General features: G+C 41.5%; 1 protein-coding gene across 1 annotated transcript in view; it reads left to right on the top strand.

Moving 5' to 3' along the window:
- The window catches only part of LCLAT1 (lysocardiolipin acyltransferase 1), a 95779-nt gene that overhangs the window by 45963 nt on the left and 36981 nt on the right, over window positions 1-12835 (top strand). The window contains exon 4 of the mRNA XM_082214868.1: window positions 4556-4702. Coding sequence (XP_082070994.1) covers window positions 4556-4702 — 147 coding nt within the window. The remainder of the gene's footprint in view (window positions 1-4555; window positions 4703-12835) is intronic.

Raw genomic sequence — 12835 nt, 5'->3', positions numbered from 1 at the left:
GCAGGGGGAGCGCGGGGTCTCTGGAGGAGGATCTCAGTAATGCTGAGAGAGACGCAGCAGCCCAGGCAGGAAGCAGCAGGGGAGAGAAAGGGGTGAGAGACACTTCGAGCGAAAATAGCGGGGAGGTGTCAGAAGCAACTGCAGGGAGACCCATGCTGCGCCGGAAGCTGCCACGTCGTGAGTCCAGGAGACGCGTTTCCGTTAAGGAACTTCTTTGCTGGAAGCGCTTCCGCAGACAGCCACTGTCAGACTCTACTAGTGACTAGAGCAGACATGTCTGAGGAGCTCTGTCACACACAGAGGTTTGTGGGGTCGCACAAACTCTGAAGGGGCACAATTTTAAGCACAAGCAGCTAACCATCCCCTGACACGTGAGGTTACCAGAGCATGTCCCACTGTGGCCAGTGCAGGAATGGCCACAGCTGATGGGTCCTTTTCACCACCAAATCCACCTGAGCCTCAAGTGGTGATAGCACTGGATTTAGGAGTATCCCCAGACTCTGAACCTGCTGCTTATGGATGAATGCAACTCTGGGAATCACTTACCAACAGCACCACCATCTTGTCAAAATTGAACCTCAGTTTATTGGCCCTCATGCATCCCACTGCTGTCTCCAGACACTGGACTACCACCAAAGCAGTTTCACCTAGTTCAGATGGTATGGAGAAACAGCGCTGGTTGTCATTGATGACATTGAGCCCCAAATCCTTTGATAACTCCACTCAACTTCATATAGATGCTAGATAGCACCAGGGACCACATGGAACTTTGCCAAACCCCACAGCACAATTGCCAAAGGGCTGAACAGAAGTCACCCAATGCTACACGCTGGAAGCAGCCCTGCAGGTTGCAGCGGAATCATTATAATATTATGCCTCCATCTCCCAACCACTGAGATGGTACCATGGCTGATGGTATCAAAACCTGCTGAGAGATTCAGGAGAATCCAGGAGTTGTTCGAGGTGGAAGGCTATGGTGGGATAACTTTTCCAGAAGTCTTTCAGTGTTAGCTATTCCCTGATGGCTGCTTCCCTTGCAATTTTTTTAAGATAATAAAATTCTCATATAGTGACTTTTGCAGGTTATTTTTGAATTGCATTTTGGGTGTTCCACACAATACCACACATGTGGAAATAACCATGGCATGGCGTTAGCTGCATCAGAAAATTGTATGGTTAGACCTTGGTCTGTTTTTCCAAGTTATGCATAATGCAGTAATAAAATTGTGGAAATGGTCAAGTCCACAGTTCCTCCACAGGGAGGCCACCTCTTTCTTTGTGAAAGACAGTATTTGAGTAGGGTCAAAGGTTTCTGTTAAGCATAGGCCTTCCATTATCTAAGTGCTGTATAAATAGCTTGTGGTTTGCTTTGTGGACTGGAGGCAATGGACTCTTTAAGTGAGAGTCTGAGCAACAGTGACATGTGATATCTTCCAGCAATTTCATCAAGGGCTGTCAGACTTAATTACTTTAGAGTTATTTATATTATGAGGTAGCTTTGGGAGTGTTTGTTGGAAAGTGTTCTCTGTAGTGTTATCACTCTTGTAGAATTGTTTACATCAGAAAGATGCATACCAGATTTATTATTATTATTATTTTGGAAGTTGGAACATTAACTCTGCTCTAAATTCGTGCTGGGAAAGGGGAATAAAATGACTATTGTAATAACTTGTAATTCTGCTTTTTATGCTTTAAATAAGTCTGGTCGCATAAAGGTCTGTGTTGTAAGGGAACATTTTGTGAAAAGCGATGGCTTAGAGTAATAATTTGAAGGGACCAAAACACAAAGGCCAAAGGTTTGGTTAAAAAAGCGTTCATCTAGTCTCCCATAAGTAAACTCAGTTCAGGCCAGTGTGTTAAAATCACTAAAACAACTAATTTGCATGTTTTTGCCTGCTAAGCAAATGTGCCAGATGACTCAAGTAAGCAAATCATCTACTAAACATCCTATAAAAGTTTTGTTTATACAAAATAGGGGTGGGGGAGAGGAAATAATATGTTCCGATTCACTTGAAATGTCCATACCTTCCAGCTCAAGCTTCAGAAACATCTTAATGTAGAGGGCAAGGAGCCAATGTACTTACTACCTGATTAACTAGAGAGGTTGGGTCTTGTCGTCTGGGCAGCCCAGGACCTCCATGCACACAGCCCAGGCTTGTACCCCGGGGAGATCACTTGCCAGTAATGACTTCACCCTTGGAGACACATTCCATTGTCTCCTGAGACAGATGGATGCCAACAGCCTTATAGACTGAGAATAAGTAGGCAGACTTGAGGTTGCATGTCAAGCAATGAGACGAGCATCTGGATTAGAGGTGATACTGCACAGCAGAGTTCAAAGAAATAATAGATGGATATTCAGCTGAGGTTTTGTTTTGCTGCAGCAGTCCTTACTGATGATTAAACTGAACCTTACCTGCATGCAAGTCTTCCCCCATTCATTCAAGTCATTTTGTTGGATCCTGGCTGTAGAGAAAGGATCAAACAAGGAAGCACTCGCTTTTCCAGAGATGGCTGGTGATGAAAGATGCTAGTGTCCATGGACATAAAGTAGAATTGCAGAGGGATGCTTTTGCAATTTTTTAAAAATAAGATCAAAGCTGTAGCTTGTGTGACATTTTCTTTAATTCATAGCTAAATTTTCATGTTTTTCGTCTCATATATTCCCCACAATATTGAAGGTTTTCACATTTACTTTCACATAGAAAGGAGAAAAGAAGTAAATGTGTCTTGCACTTTGTGCAAGCTTTAGAAACGGCCAAATTTCTGCTTCCTCTCAAAAATCATCTATGGGAAACAAGCCTGAATATTTTTTTTTCTAGAGAAAAAAAATTATTTCTTTCTTTTGCTCCAACTACAACTATTAATAGTGCAGCAACTCTGCCCCATATTGAATCTGGTAATTGTTTGCCAGGTCACTGAGTTCACATGTGAAATGCATTAATTTATGCAGCACAGGTCAGATTCTGCAAAAAGAAAGGAAAGATCAAGTGGTGTGCATTTCAAGGACTTATCACTTTACAATGATAGGCAGTTGAATTTGCAAATTGAAATGAGAAGGCAAGATGCTTGAGTTTCAGTAATGATATTGAGCTAAAAAGCTGTAAAAATGTACTTCTGCTAAAAAAATATATCTTAATTATAAGAAAATTTCACCAGTGTATTCTTAATAGGTCCCAAGTATGTTATGTTCTAGCTCATGTTTTTAATGTTGGACATGACTCAGTCTCTTAGTGTTATTTTGCACCCCTGATTTAATATCATTAAGAGTAACATAACACCTACTTTTTCCCACACCTTTCAGAGGGGTCACTAACACATCTGACATATTTTAGTGCTACCCCATACACTTTTTTCTATAATAACTGTATTACATGCAAAGTGGTCTTCCCTAAGAAATTGGTTATGTTTTCACATAAAATTATCTGTTTGTTTGTTTTTTAATATCCTTTTTTATTTTTATTTTAACAAAGTAATAATAATAAATAAATACAAATAAAAATGTGTGCCCCCACCCCAAGACCATTCCATTGTAACTATCCAACCTCCCAAATTTCAACACCTCTTGCAATGATTTGACCTCTTTCCATTTTAACAATACAAATTCTACAAATACCTTCCATATTTCATCAAAATCATTTCTCCTGCATATTCCCTGTCTTACCTTAAGAGCACATGGTAATTTATTATTAATAGCTATATCTCACACATCTTTATACCATTCTTCCATTTTATATTCACCTCACCCCTTCCACTTCCAAGATATAACACCTCCTGCAGCTGTCAGTAAATTTGTGAGCAAGTCTTTCATAGCCTGTGAACCTTCCACTCCATCATAAATTGAGAACAGTGCTACCTCTGGACATTTGGCCAGCTTTAACCCAGTGATTTCTGTTATCTCCTTAAACACCCTTTGCCTCTTTTAATTTGTTAAGATTTTCTTGTTCTAAATCTTCTAAATTTCTTGTTATATTTATTCCCAAGTACTTTATTACATGTCTTAATTTTATATCTATTTTTTTTCCTTCAAAGGTTTTTGGTTTACATCTTCATCGTAGTTAAATATCATCATCTCTGATTTGGACCAATTAATTCACAACCTTGTTTTTTCTCCACTTTTTTTTTTTCTAATGTGCCTCTATTGCCTGCATATTTTCCAACGGATTTTTATTTGCTAGCAAGGTGTCATCTGCAAATAAGCTTATTTTCTCTTTTCCATTATTGCTTACTCCTTTTATCTTCTATAATTACATTGACCAGAGTTTCAATGACCAATACAAATAAAATTGGGGAAAGGGGGCATCCTTGTCTTGTACCTCGGACTAGTGTTATTTGTTCTGTTATACCATCGTTCACGACGGCATATGCCTTGTTCCTCAAATATAATTGATTTATTAAACCCTTGAATCGTTCTCCAAATCCTAAGCTTTCTATAATCCTTTTTAACACAGTGTTACAAAATTTATGTTTGATAATTTGAGAAGTTAAGTTATGGATATGCACAAGCAAGAAATTTCCAGCACAGTATTTAAAAGACTCTTCAAAATTGTTCTAGGCTGGGCCATGCAGGTTGCTGCCTTCATTTTTATTAATAGAAGATGGGAAGAAGACAAAAATCATTTTGAAAATATGCTGGATTACTTCTGTGACATTAACGAACCACTGCAGCTTCTCATCTTTCCCGAAGGAACAGATCTGACAGGTACTTTAATTCAATTCTCTCCCCACCAATCTTCTCAGGGTAGAAAAAATTGTGTCACAATTATTCCATTTAAAAGTTTACAATTTAAAATGTAAGTTTGACCTGCCATGTGTTCAGTGGTGTTTTATCTTGAAAAGTTATGCTTTATGGGACTTCTACAAGTGATACTAGTACCCATAGGGCAGGAGCTTGAGAGCAAATACTGCACATATTCTGAAGTGGGTTCAAAACGGCCACAACCTTTTTTTGATGTGGCATAGGGCACAGATCAACTGTGGATCGTCCTTACTGCTATTTGATAGTACAGCCACCCAGCCCACATTGATGGGAGTAGCAGAAATTTAAGAAATTTCTAAGGTTTGAACGACCTGGATGTTGGATGGGTTTAGCAGCTCCCAAACTCGACTGGGTTTTGAAGTGACATCCAAAGGTTCCTTAAGTGGATTAACTGTTTTTAATAATCTTATGTGTTAGTTGCCTTGAAACCACAATCTCCCAGTGGGGACCAGGGAATCCCACCCGTGCTTATCCCTGCTATACATCCAGCCCAGTGCTTCCAATGTGTCTATAATGAGACATTGGCCTGGTTTGCGTGTCACATTAAGGCCAAGCTATGGTTTAACACGGGACGTGGGTGGCGCTGTGGGTTAAACCACAGAGCCTAGGGCTTGCCAATCAGTAGGTCGGCGGTTCGAGTCCCCGCAACGGGGTGAGCTCCCGTTGCTCGGTCCCTGCTCCTGCCAACCTAGCAGTTCGAAAGCATGTCAAAGTGCAAGTAGATAAATAGATACCACTCCGGCGGGAAAGTAAACGGTGTTTCCGTGCGCTACTCTGGTTCGCCAGAAGTGGCTTTGTTATGTTGGCCACATGACCCGGAAGCTGTACACCAGCTCCCTCGGCCAATAAAGCGAGATGAGCGCCGCAACCCCAGAGTTAGCCACGACTGGACCTAATGGTCAGGGGTCCCTTTACCCTTTACCTTTTATGGTTTAGCACGAATGCACAAGTGTGTAGGTTCACTGATAATTTTGATGCTGTATCATACTGTCTGGACTTTCTTTTGTGTAAATCAAATAAAAGTGACTTTCCATGTGGAGTGGCCTTCAGAGAGGAATAAATGCCATTGCTTTGGGTATAGTCACTGCTTCCTGGTGATGGTCTGTGGCTCAAAAGTGCACTTTTGGAATGTGTTTTATAAATGTATTTGAAGTGCTGAATGCTTCCGAGTCACATTCGTACAATCTGAACATTACTACATTGAATTCAAAATTTTGGAATGCTCTCCCCAGGGCGGCTTGGTTGGTGCCTTCTACACATATATTTAGGCACCAGGCAAAAACTTTCCTATACTTTAACTAATTAAACTAGGGTTGCCATATTTCAAAAAGTGAAAATCTGGACAAAGTTATTGAGCTTTTTCTTCTTATATTTTTCTGCCAAAAAAAATGAGCTGACATGGGTTGCCGATTTTCAGAAATTCTGCTTGGACTTTTAAGCTCTCTGTCTCCCTCTCCCTGTGTGTGTGTGTGTGGGTGTGTGTGTGAGAGAGAGAGAGAGAGAGAGATGGGGGGTATTTTATATGTTATTATGTTTGCATTTTTGTGTTTTTATATTGTAAACTGCCCTACGATCCTTGGATCAAAGGCGGTTTAGAAATGTAATAAATAATAAACAATATTTTCTTATGGGGTGAATAGACTTACAGCTTTGTTTTTCACTAGAACTCCAAGATCTACCAGCCAGAGCTAACTGTAATAATAATAATAATAATAATAATAATAATAATAATAATAATAATAATATATAATATATAGTATAGTATAGTATGAAATTAAAGAATGTGGTGTCTACGAGCACATTCTGAACTTAGAAATTTGCTTTCAGCAGCAGAACAGTTAGCTTTCTTCAATTTTAGCAGCCTTATTTAGGAAAAGTTACTTTTTACTATTGTTAAACAACAGGGAATCAGAAATTCTTGTCAATCTACCACAGAGATGTCCCAGTATACTCACATTCATCCAGAGATATCCCAGTATACTCACGTTCATGCCTTTGAGGATTTAGTATTGCACTATTGTCAGGGAACATGGCAAAGAAATATAAGCAAAATTAATAACATGCTGCCCCAAAGAACTTACAGTAAGTTTGACAGTAGGGAAGGGAGCACAAGCTGGAGGGATGGGAGAGGATAATAAAAGAATGGCAGCAGGAAAGAAGCGGCAGAGATGCTTGAGAGAGCAAAGTGTGTTCCAAGGAACTGAGGGCAAAATTAGAAGAGCAAAAGCCTTGGGGATATACTTGGTGCATTTTAAAAATCGGGTCACAGAGTTTGCGTTGGTGTGAATGAAAATGAGTAGCATCAAGATTGGCATGGTCTGCACAACTCGAAAGAAATTATTTGTCAGCAGAGTTCTGGATTGACAAGGGAAAGGGAGGAATTTAACAGTAGTTCAAGATGAGAAATTGGATAGAGAAGACACACTTTTCCAGAAGAAATGGCATTACTTGGTGATAAATTAAATAAAAGCAACAAGAGGAAAGATAATAGAAGAGAGTAAGACCTGAAAAGAAAGATGAGAAGTGCAATCATCTACATACTGAGCTTGGGGTGGCAATATAGGAATAATTTTTTTGCTGCCAGTATTTCTCTCTATTCCTCCTATTCTAGCACTGAAATAGTTGTTTATATATCAAGTGGGGGGTCCTGATGTCCCAGAATTAATCAAGCTGTGAAATAGGTCCAGAAGTTGGTCAGGTTGCTAGGTACTTAAAGACATTTTTTCTGTTATGTGTCTGAGAGTCACAAAGTTCGATTATTCTTAGATTGTGTTGCCAGGCAAAGTAGCGCTGTGTGACAGCAGGTAACAAGTAGCTTTTTTTCTTCTGTGCGCTCCATCATAAATAGAATAAATAATAAACCAAATGCAAATGTTTGCTCTTGCATATAGTAGCTAAGTTTACACGGGAAGTAAACTAAAATGTGTTCCTGTAAGGAAGACAGCACAAACAGAATACTTTCTAATGACAAAGAATATCATATTCTGTTCAGGTTGTTTTGATTATGAAGTTTCACACTATCCCCTTGCCCCCAGAATGTCATGATTTTCCATCACCACTACATATTTCTGTGAAGTTTAAACTCAGTACATTTGAAATATTAAAGATACAAAAGCATTTCAGTACTCTCCTCCCAGATTTTAATTATTTTGTACATTTTGTTTTTCTTTTATACCATTACCTTAGCAGAACCAAGTATTTTTAGGGACTAATAAAAATATTCATTATTTATTTTATTACTATTTCATAAAATGTATACAATGCTTGATTGTTTAAAAAAAATCTCAACGGTGTTTACAAAGAGAGCAAAAGAATAAAATTATCAGTAAAAAAAACAAAACTCTGTAAATCATTCAAAACATAAAATCAACAATAAACTAAAAAGATTCAAATATATATCTGCACATTACATTTCTGAGTAAGCTTGGGTAAGAAAAGTGTTTTTAGCAGGGACTGAAAAACATACAGAGATGGCGCTTGCCTGGAGTAAATAGGCAGGGAGTTCCTGATTGTAGGCACTGCCAACACCAAAATATTTATTTATTACAAATGCAGAACAGGTATTATGTGGTAACTGTGACAGCGCCAGTTCTGCGAATCGAAGTGGTCAAATGGGCATATACGGGGTATGGTGATATTGCAGGTAAAATGGCGCCGGATTGTTAATGGCTGTAACTTGTAGTTACTTATTGAACGTGGCCCGGTAGCAAATCGGCATTCTCTGGGCTCAGGTGTCATTTACTGACAAGGCCTCACTCCTGTGAGCAGCCATGCTGCAGCATTCTGCACTAACTGCAGCTTCTGGATCGAGTGCAAAGGAAGCCCTGCATCATATGACCTCTGTACACGCTGGAAAAAGTAAGGTAGTGTGATGTGTCCAAAAGGGTATCAAATTTGGTTAGGGATGTAGGAGATTTCTCTCCACCCCCCAAAAATGGTTAGACCTAGGAAGAACATGGTGGAGCTTCATGTGGCAAGAAAGTGAAGACTTCCTAGAATCATAGAATCATAGAATCATAGAGTTGGAAGAGACCACAAGGGCCATCGAGTCCAACCCCCTGCCAAGCAGGAAACACCATCAGAGCACTCCTGACATATGGTTGTCAAGCCTCTGCTTAAAGACCTCTAAAGAAGGAGACTCCACCACACTCCTTGGCAGCAAATTCCACTGTCGAACAGCTCTTACTGTCAGGAAGTTCTTCCGAATGTTTAGGTGGAATCTTCTTTCTTGTAGTTTGGATCCATTGCTCCGTGTCCGCTTCTCTGGAGCAGCAGAAAACAACCTTTCTCCCTCCTCTATGTGACATCCTTTTATATATTTGAACATGGCTATCATATCACCCCTTAACCTCCTCTTCTCCAGGCTAAACATGCCCAGCTCCCTTAGCCGTTCCTCATAAGGCATCGTTTCCAGGCCTTTGACCATTTTGGTTGCCCTCCTCTGGACACGTTCCAGTTTGTCAGTGTCCCTCTTGAATTGTGGTGCCCAGAACTGGACACAGTACTCCAGGTGTGGTCTGACCAGAGCAGAATACAGTGGCACTATTACTTCCCTTGATCTAGATGCTATACTCCTATTGATGCAGCCCAGAATTGCATTGGCTTTTTTAGCTGCCGCGTCACACTGTTGGCTCATGTCAAGTTTGTGGTCAACCAAGACTCCTAGATCCTTTTCACATGTACTGCTCTCAAGCCAGGTGTCACCCATCTTGTATTTGTGCCTCTCATTTTTTTTGCCCAAGTGAAATACTTTACATTTCTCCCTGTTAAAATTCATCTTGTTTGTTTTTGCCCAGTTCTCTAATCTGTCAAGGTCGTTTTGAAGTGTGATCCTGTCCTCTGGGGTGTTAGCCACCCCTCCCAGTTTGGTGTCATCTGCAAATTTGATCAGGATGCCCTTGAGTCCATCATCCAAGTCGTTGATAAAGATGTTGAATAAGACCGGGCCCAAGACAGAACCCTGTGGCACCCCACTAGTCACTCTTCTCCAGGATGAAGAGGAACCATTGATGAGCACCCTTTGGGTTCGGTCAGTCAGCCAGTTACAAATCCACTGAGTGGTAGCATAGTCAAGACCGCATTTTACCAGCTTCTTTACAAGAATATCATGGGGCACCTTGTCAAATGCCTTGCTCAAATCAAGGTAGGCTACATCCACTGCGTTCCCTTCATCTACCAGGCTTGTAATTCTGTCAAAAAACGAGATCAGGTTAGTCTGACATGACTTATTTTTCAGAAATCCATGCTGACTATTGGTGATCACAGCATTCCTTTCTAGGTGCTCACAGACTGTTTGCTTAATGATCTGCTCCAGAATCTTCCCTGGTATTGATGTCAGACTGACTGGGCGGTAATTATTTGGGTCCTCTCTTTTCCCCTTTTTGAAAATAGGGACAACATTTGCCCTCCTCCAGTCTGCCGGGACTTCGCCTGTTCTCCAGGAATTCTCAAAGATGACTGCCAGTGGTTCTGAGATCACATCTGCCAGTTCTTTTAATACTCTTGGATGCAGTTCATCTGGCCCTGGAGACTTGAATACATCTAAACTAGCCAAATATTCTTGTACTATCTCCTTAGTTATTCTGGGCTGTGTTTCCTTTGCTGAATCATTTGCTCCAAATTCTTCAGGTCGGGCATTGTTTTCTTTATCGGAGAAGACTGAGGCAAAGAAGGCATTGAGTAGTTCAGCCCTTTCTGTGTCCCCTGTTTGCATTTCACCATCTTCTCCTCTGAGTGACCCCACAGTTTCTTTGTTCTTCCTTTTGCTACGAACATACCCATAAAAGCCTTTTTTGTTGCTTTTAACCTCTCTAGCAAGCCTGAGTTCATTCTGTGCTTTAGCTTTTCTGACTTTGTGTCTACACGTGCTGGCTATTTGTTTGAATTCCTCTTTGGTGGTTTCCCCCCTTTTCCATTTTTTGTACACATCCTTTTTTAATCTTAATTCAGTTAAAAGTTCTTTAGATAGCCACCCTGGCTTCTTTAGGCACCTTCCATGTTTCCGTCTCATTGGTATTGCCTGTCGTTGTGCTTTTACTATCTCCCTCTTAACAAACTCCCAGCCATCATGAACTCCCTTTCCTTTAAGTATTGCTGTCCATGGGATCTCACCCAGCACTTCCCTAAGTTTTATGAAGTCGGCTTTCTTAAAGTCAAGAAATTGAGTCCTAGTATGCTTGGCTGCTCCTTTCCGCTGTATAGTAAACTTCAGAAGAGCATGGTCACTCGTGCCTAATGATCCTTCCACATCTACCCCACTAACCAGGTCATCAACATTGGTTAGGACCAGGTCTAAAATGGCTGTTCCTCTTGTTGCTTCTCCCACTTTCTGGACAATGAAGTTGTCTGCAAGGCCAGTGAGGAATCTGTTTGACCTTATGCTCTTGGCTGAGTTTGACGTCCAACAAATATCCGGGTAATTGAAGTCCCCCATTACTACTATCTCCCTTCCTTTTGCATGCTTGGCCATCTGTTCCAGGAAGGCATCATCTATGTCCTCCGTTTGGCTTGGGGATCTATAGTAAACTCCCACAATGAGGTCTCTGTTATTCTTCTCTCCCTGAATTTTGACCCAAATGCGCTCACTTTGGCTTTGAGGTTCTAAATCTTGGATCTCTTCACAGGTATACACACCCCTGACATATAACGCCACTCCTCCTCCTTTCTTGTCTGGTCTGTTTCTCTGAAATAGATTGTATCCCTCCATTATTACATTCCAATCGTGGGACTTATCCCACCAGGTTTCAGTGATGCCTATTATGTCATATTTAGTTTGCTGTACCAAGAGCTCAAGCTCATCTTGTTTATTTCCCATGCTTTGCGCATTAGTGTACAGACATTGAAGTCCATTAATCATTCCCCCGTGTCTCTTATTTAAGGATTTTTTCCTCCCACCACTAGGTCCGCGTGCTGTTTGCTCCATTTGGTCTATGACATTTGGATGATCATCTTCATTAATTGATAGACTCCTACCTTCAGGAGCACTGTCTCCCTCCCCCACATTAGTCAGTTTAAAGCCCTCCTGATGAGGTTTCTGAGATTTTTGGCAAAAACATTTCTCCCAACCGTTGTGAGGTGCAGCCCATCGCTTGCCAGAAGTCCATCTTCAAGAAACTGCAGTCCGTGATCTAAGAATCCAAACCGTTCCTGTTTACACCATTTGCGAAGCCAGCTGTTCACTTCCACTATTTTCCCCTCTCTCCCTGGGCCACGTCGTTCAACTGGGAGGACAGACGAGATGACAATTTGTGCATTTAGTTGCTTCAATTTCCTGCCGAGAGCCTCGTAGTCTCTTTTGATCTTCTGGAGGCTATTGCTTGCAGTGTCATTGGTTCCTACATGAACCAAGAGGAAGGGGTATTCGTCAGTGGGTTTTATGATTCCTTGCAGTCGTTCAGTTACATCTTGGATCTTAGCCCCGGGGAGACAGCACACTTCCCGAGACATCTTGTCAGGCCCACAGATCACTGCTTCTGTTCCCCTCAGTAGGGAATCCCCTATCACCACTACACGCCTCCTCTTGGGTTTGGTCGGGGTTCTTCCGTGAGCTGTCCGTTCCAAGGTCACCTGCACATTCCCTGAGGACTGACTTTGCTGCTCGTCTTCATATACCTGATCGACTGTAATGAGGGAGAGATCCTCAAATGGAGTCTGCTCTTCGTCTTCCATGCTAGGGGAGAGGACCTCAAAGCGATTGTGTATTTCTAGACAATCAGAGTGGACCCTGGGCCTCCTACTTCTTTGAGTCACATTTCTCCATATATCTGGCTCCTGTGTTGGTGAACAAGCCTCCTTCTCAGGGGAGTCCCCTGTCTCCTCCTTGGTGGGGACGGTGTGCTCTGTTGCTTCCAAGAAGAGCTCCAGCTCTGTAATTCTTTGGAGCGTAGCTACACGTTTCTCCAGTTGCTGGACTTTGTCTTTTAATAGGGCAATCAACATGCAATTGCTGCAGGTAAAGCTGCCTGCAACCTTTGGCAAGATGGCAAACATTGCGCAGGAATCGCAGGCGACTGCAGCTGTTCACTCCCCTTCCATCATGAGATCGTGTTGTTGGGGGTGGCTACAGAGGTCCTCCAT

This window comes from Podarcis vaucheri (assembly GCF_965113315.1).
Source record: "Podarcis vaucheri genome assembly, chromosome: 3".
Classification (NCBI taxonomy): Eukaryota; Metazoa; Chordata; class Lepidosauria; order Squamata; family Lacertidae; genus Podarcis; species Podarcis vaucheri.
The sequence above is the reverse complement of the archived record's forward strand: the minus strand, read 5'-3'. Positions and strand labels throughout refer to the sequence as shown.